General features: G+C 44.8%; 1 protein-coding gene across 2 annotated transcripts in view; it reads right to left on the bottom strand.

Moving 5' to 3' along the window:
* LOC140483557 (transmembrane protein 43-like) overlaps positions 1-12,945 on the bottom strand; it is a 36,005-nt gene that overhangs the window by 9,096 nt on the left and 13,964 nt on the right. For both annotated transcript variants that reach the window (XM_072581767.1, XM_072581768.1), the window contains exons 5-9: positions 9,807-9,856; positions 8,217-8,286; positions 6,587-6,657; positions 3,488-3,609; positions 2,271-2,345 (exon numbers count right to left, since the gene is read on the bottom strand). In XM_072581767.1, the coding sequence (XP_072437868.1) occupies positions 2,271-2,345; positions 3,488-3,609; positions 6,587-6,657; positions 8,217-8,286; positions 9,807-9,856 (388 nt within the window). The remainder of the gene's footprint in view (positions 1-2,270; positions 2,346-3,487; positions 3,610-6,586; positions 6,658-8,216; positions 8,287-9,806; positions 9,857-12,945) is intronic.

Genomic DNA, 12,945 nt, shown 5'->3' with positions numbered 1-12,945 from the left:
AGAGCTCTCAAGGATAGTAGAATCAAGGGTTATGGAGATAAGGCAGGAACAGGATACTGATTAAGGATGATCAGCCATGATCATATTGAATGGCGGTGCAGGCTCGAAGGGCAGAATGGCATACTCCTGCATCTATTGTCTATTCTTAACAACCCTATCAACCTGGGTGGCAACTTTGAGAGATCTGTGGATGGGGACCCCAAGATCTCTCTGTTCCTCCACACCGCCAAGAATCCTGCATTTAACCCTGTATTCTACATTCAAATTCGACCTTCCAAAATGATTCACTTCACACTTGAGGTTGAACTCCATCTGCCACTTATCAGCCCAGCTCTGCATCCAGTCAATGCCCCACTGAAACTTACAAATGCCCTCCATACTATCTCCCATTCCACCAATCTTCGTGTCATCGGCAAACTTACTAATCCACCCTTCAATTTCCTCATCCAAGTCATTTATAAAAATCACAAAGAGTAGAGGTCCCAGTAACGATCCCTGTGGAACACCACTGGTCACCGAGCTACAGGTTGAATACTTACCATCCACCACCTCCTTTTGATTTCTGTGGGCTAGCCAATTCTGTATCCAGACAGCCAAGTTTCCCAGTATCCCATGCCTCCTTACTTTCTGAATAAGCTTACCATGGGGAACCTCATCAAATGCCTTACTAAAATCCATATATACCACATCCATTGCTCTATCTTCAAATGTGTTTTGTCACATCACAAAGCCATGCTGACTACCTCTAATCAAATTCTGCTTTTCCAAACAATCATAAATCCTCTCCAATAATTTGCCCACTACAGACTCAGTGATAACAAAAACAAAAATTGTTGCAAAAGCTCAACAGGCCTGACAACATCTGTGGAGAGAAATCAGAGTTAACGTTTCGAGTCCAGTGACCCTTCTTCGGAACGGAAGGTAGCTGGGAAAGAGTTGATTTTTATGCAGAAGGTAGGGTGGGGGGAGGGGGGGGGGGGGAGGAGTAAACGATCGGTGGGGATAGAGCCCAAAGGAAGAAGGGGACAGTTGCAGAGACAAACAGTAACAATCTGGCTACAACGGTGTGTAGCTGTGAATGGGGACTGTTAGTGACTAACAATGGGTTAGTGCCTAGCAGACCATGTGACCACAAGGTTTGGTGTTTGGGTGTGTGGCTAAGGACATGACAGAAGGTGCTCAGGTTCTAACATTATTGACATTGAGTCCTGAGGGCTGCAGGTGGAAGATAAGGTGCTGTTCTTCCAGCTTGTGCTGAGCTTCACTGGAGCCCTGCAGTAAACCCGAGACAGAGGTCTCGGCCAGGGAACAGGGTGGGGGGTTAAAGTGGCAGGAAACTGGAAGCTCAGGGTCTTTTTTGTGGACAGAACGCAGATGTTCTGTATGGTAGTCGTTCAAATTTTATTGATTCAGTGATGGTGGGGACGGGGAAGATGAGGAAAATGGAGACAGAAACTGAAGCCAAGTAGGTCCTTGTGGGAATGAGGAGCTGGGTCAGGAGGCAATTCCAAAGCCAGGAGCATCTAAACCGGAACTTGCCCAATGTGATGAGGCTCCTGGAAGCACAAGGCCTAGGTATGTGAGACCTGAATGATGCCAAGAGTTTTTTTTTGTGGGGTGTTGCTGGTGACTGATCCCAGGGTCTGAGGGACTTGAACCCTCAGTGAGTTTGAACAAAAAAATCATGAAACAGTCAGGTTATTGAGAGGCTGGGCCAGCCTGGGACAACAAAAAAAGATTTACAAGGATGTTGCCAGAGTTGGAGGGTTTGAGCTAAAGGGAGAGGCTGAACAGGCTGGGACTGTTTTCCCTGGAGCGTGGGAGGCAGAGGGGTGACTTCATAGAGATTTATAAAATCATGACATGGATATGGTGAATAGATAAGGTTTTTTCCCTTGGGGTGGGGGGAATCCAAAACTAGAGGACATAGGTTCAGAGCGAGGGGGAAAGATTTAAAAGGGATCTATGGGACAACCTTTTCACGCAGAGGGTGGTACGTGTATGGAATGAGCTGCCAGAGGAAGTGGTGGAGGCTGGTACAATTGCAACATTTAAGAGGCATTTGGATGGGTATATGAATAGGAAGGGTTTGGAGGGATATGGGCCGGGTGCTGTCAGGTGGGACTAGATTAGGTTAGGATAAGTTGGACTGAAGGGTCTGTTTCTGTGCTGCACATCTCTTTGACACTAACGTGAAGAGGGGGAAGAAGACAAGAGTGAGAGGAAGAGCAAGCGGAAAGGAAGACTGAGCAACAGAGGATAGAACTTACCACATCTGGTCGGCCCATGAAGGACCATTCTCCGCTGAGCCCTGCGTAATAGAAGGAAACACGAAGATCACCAACCTGGGAAAACAAGGAGTAAAAGATGGTTGTGACACCGCCATCTCGACTGATGAGAATCGAGGCCCTTCTCAGAAACCAATCTAAAGGGCAATATCAAGCTGGAACGGAATTTTAAAAACAAAGACTCTGCCTGCCTCAAACTCTCAATGGGGTTAACACACAACACAGCAGACATTTGCTGCTGGCAATTCTGAAGGAATCACAATCACCTGTTCCAGCCAGTCCACTCAAAACAAGCCCCAAGACATTAGACTGTCTCGGAGAGATAGCCTGTTCCAGTTGTAACCTTAATCTGACAAATGGTGAAGGCGGCATTGGATGATCATTCAGACAGAAATAATGTGTGAGGGTATGGGGAAAAGACAGGAGATTGGTACCTGGCCATGATGCTTACTCATTAGCCAGTACAGACAGGCACAATGGGCCAAATGGCCTCCCCTTCTGCACTATAACAATTGTGATTTTGTGACAAGAGACCTCACAGCCAACTGAGAATCTATCGCTTTACAATCCCTCACTTTGATTTCAAAACTACCTAAAAAATAACAGAGCAGTTATATGCAAGACTAGAGATCATTAGGTCTAAGGGTGGCACAGTGATTAGCACTGCTGCCTCATGACGCCAGCAACCCGGGTTCGATTCCAGCCTTGGGCGTTTGCACATTCTCCCCGTGTCTGCGTGGGTTTCCTCCGGGTGCTCCAGTCTCTCCCCACAGTCTAAAGGCTTGCAGGTTAGGGTGGATTAGCCATGGGAAATGATCCCAAAGACCGAGATAAAATTACACAATCATGTCAGATTCTAATCTCTCTATCTGTCAGAAAGCATGACAGATTTCACATTTAATTTCAGATAACTGTGTGTGAAATAATATCTTTCTTTAGATTTAACTTCAGAAAATCTTGCTGCTGAATTATTATTTAATTGGGATCCACACTTCATGGATAAATGAAGATTCAGTTTTATCCCCCCACACACCTGTTTTTTTTAAATACTGATGACAGGCAGAAAAACTACATGCAGACTGTCTCTGATGAGCAGTTTTATTGATTTCTAGTTTTTGTTGAGAGTAAATGGATGGGAACCTGAGAATGAGGAAGCGTGCTTGGGGGAATGGGCACTAGCACAGTTAGGGACCACTCACCTCTGGGTGCCTGGGGTTGCTGCTGTGGTAAAAGTAATCATCAGAAACCACAATGTCACTGTGAGGGCCTTCAAACTTGGCCAGCTGGATCCTCTTAAACGTGTTGACCTTGTCGACTAGACCTGGAAAAGACACAGAAAGGAAACATCTCAAGGCAGGGCACATGAATCCGAATCACATCAGACGAAACGTCGAGAAAGGGTTCAGTGATTCCAGTCGGATTACTGCAGACATACCCAACCAGCACCAAATGTACTTGAAGAATATTGGAGGACCCTTCATACATTATAGGGAGCAATGGCACTAACTCAATCAGCAGCACAATTACCCACTTAGAACCAGAGCTGCAGTTACTATAGAATCATACAGTACAGCAGAGGCCTTTCAGCCCATCAAGTCTGCACCATGTTATGAAGATATGGGTCTCCTTTAAGAGAGTTAAAAGCAACAGAACTATCGGACACATTGTTGCTTTACTGAGATCACTTAGTGCTGTAACACTTGGTCGAACAACTTGATTAGCTTGTTGCCTGCAGACAAAAACAAGTTTGAATTCTGCCAATCAGTTTAAATTGTATCCCGAAGAAAATACCAATTTCCAATCAAGTTTGAATTGAGTATATTGACAATCTTAAAAGCCAATGACACGATCCGATGCTCTGGGGTATAAGACCTGGGGAAAATTGAACAGTTGAGAGGAGAACTGCCAAGTCAGAGCATGTAACAGACTGCTTAAAAAGAAAATCTCTCTTAAAAGTCCCTTTTCGACCAGTAATCTGTAACACAGAAATTCCTATCAAGGAGAAAAGACGACACAGGAAGATCTGACGACAAGAACCTACAGCTGCCTGGTTTTGAGATAAGATGTGTTGTTTTGTAAATCTTAATTGGGAGTTTTATTGGACTAGTATTACAGAAGGGAAGGTAAAAGATAGATTAGAGAAAGAAATTGTAGATAGTGGTTAGTTTATTATTGTCTGTTATACTTTAAGAAATAAAAGTTGTTAATCTTTACTTTAAATAGTCCTTGGCCACTTGAATGTTTACAGATTACTGCAGGGCATAAATCTTTTATGTCGCTGGTTTTAAATTAAGGAGAGTTTACCCGGTGTCGTAACAACCAACAGTCCCATGATACTCGTCCCACTTCCCAGCACACCACCCACAGTCTTAAACGTTATAAAAATAATACAGCTGGCTTCAGATCAGGGGCTTGGGGACACACAACACGGTGGCCGGACCTCGGTTATACTGTCGGTTATGCCTTGGACAGAACTGAACTGTGACATACTGATACCATGGCGGATAAGCCTGGTTCTGTGCACACAGAGCAAGGCTCCATTCCCCAGGGCAGGGTTTTATAAAGCTCGTGTCCTGAGACAGCGCACCGGCTCTGACCCAGCCTGGAAATTACATTTTATATCAGCGTCATGAGATCCATTCGGCCCCTCGAGCCTGTCCTGTCATTCTTATGCTGAATGCAGCTCCACTTTCCTCTCTGCCTTGACCTCCCCTCTCCCTCAACACTCAATTCCCTTGTTGATCAAAAATCACTCGATGCAACCTCGAATTTAGTCACTGATTCTCTTCCCCATGGAGCAGTGTATTACAATCATACAGCACAGAAACAGACCCTTCGGACTGAACAATCCACACTGACCATAATCCCAAACTAAACTGGTCCCAATTGCCTGCAGTTGGCTCATCTCCCTACAAACCTTTCCTATCCATGAACTTATCCAAACATCTTTTAAACATTGTAAGTGGACTGACACCCACACTCCCCCCCCCCCCCCGGCAGGTTATTTCACACACAAACCATTTTCTGTGCAGAGAGAATTCTCCTCATGTCCTTTTTAAATATTTTACCTTAAAAATAGTTAGTTTCGAACTCCCCCACCCTAGGAAAAAGACCTTTGTTATTCACCTTATCTAGGCCCCCCCCCATGATTGTATAAACCTCTATAAATATTACCCTCCCCAGAGAATAATTCCTCCTCACCCTCACATCCTACACCAGATTCTCGATTTTCCCAGGAGGGAGAAACCATTCCAGATATTGGAACGAGCACACACCCTTCATTCTGGATTCTTTAACTCGGGTTGTAAGTTATCCTTCCTCAGTACCACCTCAGTGTTCGAGAATGGTACAGCAGGAGGCCATTCAGCCCAGGCCTGTTCTGTGGAAAGGGCAGAAAGTGCTCATGAGAAATGTTGTCGGATCAGCCATCATCCTATTGAATGGTGGAGCAGGCATGAGGGGCTGAATGGCCTCCTTCTGTTCCTATTTTTTAAGGTCTTGACTGCTTGTATGCTCGAATTAATTTCACTTTTCCATAAATTCTGCAAGTGCTTCCTTTTCCAGTGTTTCTCCAATTCCCTGTTGAATGTTCCTATTTCAGGCAGCACATCCCAGATCTCGAAAAGTTGCTGCTTAAAATTTTTCTCAACTCCCTCTCTAGTTTCTGAGCCAATTCTCTTCAGTTTGCAACCTCTGCTTTAAAAAAAGCACAATTACATTTCTATAGAGCCTTACACACCTTTAGGACATCCTACAGTACATCACAGAAACAATTTTGAAATGTAGTCATTATGATAACATGGAGTCAATTTCCACTTAGCAAGATCCCATAGTGTATCTGTAGTCAAGACTGGGAGTACAGGTGGTAAACACAAGAAAAGTCTTGGTGCGCTGCCTTTCAGTTATATGTTAAAGTGAACAAATATGTATCGGAATCCTTTCCACACAGAAATTACAGCGGTCCCATGATTTTTTCTGAGTATGAGCTAAAGGTAAATTGGACCATAGGACTGCTCACTCATTGGATAGAGACGACTGGTGATGGTTTAACCCGAGGGCCACTGTGCCTCAGGCAAGGAGCGAGATTGAGAAGGAGAGTCCTTCAGAGTAACCTCAGCCACTGCAGGAACAGAACCCACATTGTTGGTGTCACTCTGCATCACAAACCAGCCATTCAGCCAACTGAGCTGCCCCTGACCTGTCTCTGCATTTCCCTTCCCTCTCCAATCAGCTTTGCAATGTGTTCCTCATTAAACAATCAAGAACTAAAACATCTTGTTGGTATTGACGCTGCTTACCTTTCGAGAAGTGAAAATTGCCAACATTGACATCTGAGGCCACAGCTGTGAATGCTTCCACTGGCATTGAGCTGGGGGACAGAGGAGGAGACAAACAGATTAACTCAGTCCTGTTCATCTATTACTGACCCCTGAAATGGCACAGAGTCACAACCTGCAATTACACAGTACCTTTAACATCAGCTATCTTGGAATATTTCAGGAAGCGAGAACTGAATCAAGATATGATACAGAGTAATACACACCATTTATTAAGTAAATGGCCAAAGATTCAGAGAGATAAGTTTTAAGGATGTTCTGAAGCAGGAGAGTGAGATGGATAGACACAGTAGTTTAAAGCGGGAATTCCAGAACTCAGGGCTCAAGCAGTTGAAGGTTTAGTCAAAGGCGCAGTGACAGAAATCGGGAATCTTATCCCCACTCCAGGGAGAAATGAGCCTTGTAAATGTTGCTGGCTGGAAGGTGTGACAGCCCGGTGCCCTGATGCCCAGACAGAACCCATTCTGACCACTCTCTGCCATTTTGGTCTGGAGTGATCAGTCCCATTATGCATTGCCCCTGATCTGTCAGTCTCAGAACCAGAACACTCTCACAAGGTCCCTTCACAATGTGATTGCTCAGAGGTTTAAACTTTCAATGGGTAATGACCATGTCAGGAAACCAGCTAATCTCGATCGGTTTGTGGACATTTTCAAACAGTTCCAACTTCCCGACCTTAATAATTATCCAGAAATCCAGCGGGATGAAAACCAGTTCAAACACAACTAATGATAACACCAAACCCTTAACCAAACATCTGACCCAACACTCTTACCCGAATACTCAACCCGATACACAAAACTGACCGAAAACAACACCTCTGACCCACCCCCCCAACATCACACCTGCCAACCCAATCCCCTCAACTATCCACCTGGCACCATACCCTTTCCTCACCCACCCATCTGGCACCACACCCTACCCTCACCCACACACCTGGCACAGCACCACACCCTACCCTTACCCACTCACCTGGCACCATATCTACTCTCACCCACACACCTGGCACCATACCTTATCCTCACCCATACACCTGGCACCATACCTTACCCTCACCCATACACCTGGCACCATACCTACCCTCACTCACACACATGGCACCTCCACGCTTCCTCGTCATTTTGGATGTTATGACCACTCTGACCCCCACTCCTCCCCAGTCTCACATACCTACCTTCTCTCCATAGTTTATCATCCTGAATTTGGATCCATTAACTGCAGATTGTGGCAGGTCTGGGTGTTTCTGATGAGGTGCAAATAGGAGATTCACCCTCAAAAATGCAAAGCTCCAGAGGAAGGTAAGAAAGAAAAAGGTAAAAACAATAACTGCAGATGCTGGAAACCAAATTCTGGATTAGTGGTGCTGGAAGAGCACAGCAGTTCAGGCAGCATCTGAGGAGCAGCAAAATTGACATTTGGGCTTTTGCCTGAAACGTCGATTTGGCTGCTCGTTGGATGCTGCCTGAACTGCTGTGCTCTTCCAGCACCACTAATCCAGAAGAAAGAAAAGGGCAGAGTCACAATCTAATTGTGATCAGAGCCCCTTGGAAAACCTGGCTCAATACATCTGCCACCTTAGGAACATTCTTACCTTGGGTTCTTGTGCCCAATTTCACGGTCAAAGCTCCTGCTGTTGACGACCTCCGATTTCCACTCCGTATCTGAGCAACAAGAGTTCAGGTTAAAGCTCTGGCAGTGATGTGAGTGAGTTTCTGATGAATAGCCAGTGGTTACTTGCATTCCCGCAATCCCATAATCCTCTGAGGCCTCCGAATTCTGGCCCCTTGACCATCGCCATTTTTACTGATGGCCATACCTTCAGCTGCCTGGGCCCTGAGCCTCTGGAAATCCCTTCCCAAACCTCTCCAATTCTCAACCTCTCCTTCATGAAGTATCTGTCTGTGCATGCGCCTCTCCTTCAGGAAGTTGTTCCTCAAAACCCTCAAGAGAACAGAAATAATAGAACTAATGTAATCTAATCTAATCTAAAAGTAGAGGTAAAAACAATGACTGCAGATGCTGGAAACCAGATTCTGGATTAGTGGCGCAGGAAGAGCACAGCAGTTCAGGCAGCATCCAAGTAGCTTCGAAATCGACGTTTCGGGCAAAAGCCCTTCATCAGGAATGGAGTAGGCCATTCAGCCCCCTGAATCTGCGCCACCATTTGCTAAGATGATCTGATCCAGTTGGATCCGGGCGGCTCAGTGGTTAGCACTGGTGCCTCACAGCGCCGGGGATCCGGGTTCAATCCCAACCTTGGGCAACTGACTGTGTGGAGTTTACACCTTCTCCCCGTGTCTGCGTGGGTTTCCTCCGGGTGCTCCAGTTTCCTCCCACAGTCCAAAGATGTGCAGGTCAGGTGAATTGGCCATGATAAATTGCCTAACATGCTAGTGTTAGGTGCATTAGTTGGGGGGAGATGGGTCTGGATGGATTACTCTTCAGAAGACGGTGTGGACTTGTTGGGCCAAATGGCCTGTTTCCACACTGTAGGAAATCTAATCTGATCTGCATCCTGTAACCAAGGATCCTGCGTACATGGGTAGGCAAGTAGGTGCGTGTGTACAATTACGGTACTGACTGCACTGAACATGGCCCTCAGAGGCTCCCCCTCCATAACCAGTAAGAAATTTAAAGGGGAACGCTGCTCATAACCCTCACCTCCCCATTTGTCTGTCTGTGCGCACGTCTGGGCATGCGCGTGCCTGTGTCCGCCCGCGTGTCTGTGTCCGCGTCCGCCCGTGTATCTGTGTCCGCCCGTGTATCTGTGTGTCTGTATCTGTATCTGTGTGTGCGTGCCTGTGTCTGCGCATGTGCGTGTGTGTGTCTGTATCTGTGTACGTGTGCTTCTGTGTCTGTGCGCCTGTCTAACTCGGTTTCGAGCCAGCCTCCACTACTCTCTGGGGAAAGAAAGAATTCCAGACTCACTGAAAGAAAATATTTATCTTCTTTCAGGATTACAGAGATGAGCCATGCAGCAATTCAGCAACAATTAAACTCCCTGTTGACATGAACCAGTATTTATTTAACATTTATCAAACTTCCTGGCATCACATCATAGGGCAGAACGCTCCCATCTTTCAGACAAATGGATCGCCTGATTTAACAGCGAACGCTTCCACAGGCAATACACTAGCACTGAATAAAACAGCAACTCAGGCTCTGAACAACTGGCACTTACTGTAGGAATACCTTGTCTCAATCTTCTTCTCACCATTTTCTTCATAGTCCCTAGGAATAAAAATGTAACAATTACATTTGTCACACACACACTGCACATGGAAAGTTCAAATCCATGAGATTGAGGTCGCCTTTCAGGCCCCTACCCCTCCAAATCTCTCTGCTTTCATCCCCTGAATACCTTGGCCAACATCTGGTGGGGTGCTAGAACAAACTCAACAGCTAAATGGACTACTTCTGAGCTACACTGAGTCAAGGCACAGGAGCAGGCCAATCAGCCCATCTGGTTCATGCTGTTGCTTATTCTCCAAACGGGTTTCCTCCCAGCCTATTTCACCCGACCCCACTGGCAAAGCCTCCTATTCCTTTCCCCCATGTTCATCCAGCTTCCCCTTCTATGCACCTAAACATTATTCATCTCACTCAGTCGTTGTGGGAGCCAGTTCCATATTCTCATCGCTCTTTAGAAAAAAAGAGGTTTCTCTGGAATTGTTGCTTATTCAAAACGGTCTCTTGAGAAGTCTTATTGCCAAATTATTGACTGGCTGTTGGAATCCTGGGATGGCAGGACTGACGAATGAAGAGAGACTGGATTGGTTACAACTACATTCACTGGGGTTTAGAGGAATGAGTTTTATGAAAGGCAAAACGTGCCTGACTAATGTCTTAAGAGAGTTTCAAGGAAGTCTCGACCAGAGTGGATAGAGAGGAACCAGTAGATGTGTTGTTATTGGACTTCCAAAAGGTGCTTGATAAGGTACCTCACAAAAGATTGCCATAAGTGCCCACGATGTTGGAAGGATAGAGGATTGGCAAATGGACAGGAAACAGCGAGTGGGGATAAGGGGCTCTTTCTCAGGTTGGTGACCCGCGACCAGGTGGTTCCACAAGGATCATCACATATATTCCCTCATGAATATATCTGTTCACAATATATATTCATGACTCGGACAAATGCACTGTATCTATTGTAGCCAAATTTGCAAAAATAGGTGGAGAGACAGATTACAAGAGGGATACAAACAGTTTACAGAGGGATACTGATGGATTAAGTAGGTTGGTAAATGAAACATAATGTGGGAAAATGTAAAGTTGTTCATTTTGGGAAGGGAGAACAAAAAAACAGAATATTATTTAAATGGATAAAAACTGCGGAAAGCTGCAGCACAAAGAGGAACATGCGCACGAAACACAGAAAGCTAACGCACTGAATGGCTTACACCTGCTCCTATTTTGTGTGTTAAGAATGAACCATATCACAATTGATCTGGAGTCACAAACAGTACAGGGCCAAGCCAGGTAAATAAGGAGATCTTGTAGTTCAGTAGGTAATGTCCATGCCTCTGAGCCAGAACCTCCAAGTTCAAATCCCACTCAAAGACTTCACATTCCTTCTAAACTGTGCAACCATGCAGCTACTCTGAGATTCCACGCACACCAATGCATTGCCTTCCAGTTTTGTACCTTGCTGCCGCACATAGTCTCAGAACTCCACTCCGCAAAAATAAAATTGAAGGGAATATTGGTCAATAAATAAATTTGAGGGTGCATACATGAGGATCAGTGGTCGGCACAACCTCGTGGGCTGAAGGGCCTGTTCTGTGCTGTCCTGTTCTATGTTCTAAAGACAATAAGCTTCTAAGATTCACAAAGGATATTAGACCACAAGGTTAACAATTTCATTTGAAAAGTTGATTTTTGTTACGGTGCCTTTTTAAGGGACTGTCACAATTTCCCTTTCACAAAAACCATGTGGATTCTGCCCGATTACACCAGATTTCCTAAATTCCTTACCATAACTGTATCAATATTAGGTTCCAATGTTTTCCAGATGACAGATGGAAGACTAACTGGCCCATAATTTCTTGCTTTTGTCTCTACACTATTCTGATTAGACTAATTACATTTGCTATTTTCCAATCTGATGGAATCTTCCTGGAATTGAATGGAATTTTTCTAAATTAAAACTAAAGCACAATGAAGTCCATCAGGATGTGGGGATTTGTCAACTTTCCCAGATGACTGTGATGGCTTTAAAGTTTTCGTTCCTTTTCACCTCCTGATATACAATTATTTATGGGATGTTTTATCTTGTTTAGTGAAGACAAATGCAAAATAGGTGTTTAATTTATCCACCATTTCCTTCTTTTGTACTCCTAAGTAATCAGATTCTCTGCCTAGAATCACCAACACTTACTTTATTTATCCTTTTTAAAAACCTGCAGAAGGTCTTGCTATCTAAGTTTCTAGGTAGCTTTCTCTCATTCCTTTTTTTAAGTTGTTCTTTGCTGGTTTTTAAATTCTGTTCAATTTTTTGATCAGCCACTGATCTTTGCAGTGATGTACATTTTCAATTTGATACTATCCTTAACTTTCTTGGTTAACCATAGATGGTACATCCTTCCCCAAGAGAATTTCTTTCCCACCAGAACGTATCTTTGCTGAGTGTTGTGAAATTATCTCTTTGAATGTCTGCCAATAAGCCTCTTCAGACCGATCTTCAAACCTAATTTTGTAGTTTACTTTAACCAGCTCTGCTTTCATATACTTTTAACTGCTTTTATTTATGTTTACAATACTAGTTTTAGATCTATTCTTCTCTCCCTCAAACTGAATAAAATAATGTAATTATGTTATAATCACTGCCACCCAGGGGAACCTTTTACAATTAGAATCACAGAATCCCTACAGTGTGGAAGCAGGCCATTCAGCCCATTGAGTCCACACCAACCCTTCGAGGAAGACCCACCCCCTACTCCATCCCTGTAACCCTGCATTGCCCATGGCCAATCCTCCTAACCTGCACGCTTGGACTGTGGGAGGAAACCCACGCAGACACGGGGTGGGGTGGGAAGTGTGTCTGTGTTGTGCTTGCACAGTCACCCAAGGGTGGAATCGAACCTGGGTCCCTGGTGCTGTGAGGCAGCACTGCGCCACCGTGCTGCCTTTAATAATTAATCTGACTGTACTGTGTCAGGTCTAGCTCATTCGCTGCTACACTCAAGAACATACTGTTCCCAGTATCTGCCCCAAAAATACTTTATAAACTTACTATCCAGGCCACATTGCCAATATGATTTGCCCAATCCATATACAGATTAAAATCACCTTTGATTACTCGCAACTTTCTCCTGAGGTAT

The sequence above is a fragment of the Chiloscyllium punctatum genome, chromosome 12, assembly GCF_047496795.1.
Source record: "Chiloscyllium punctatum isolate Juve2018m chromosome 12, sChiPun1.3, whole genome shotgun sequence".
NCBI lineage: Eukaryota > Metazoa > Chordata > Chondrichthyes > Orectolobiformes > Hemiscylliidae > Chiloscyllium > Chiloscyllium punctatum.
Note: the sequence above shows the minus strand (reverse complement) of the source record. Positions and strands in the feature narration are given on the sequence as shown.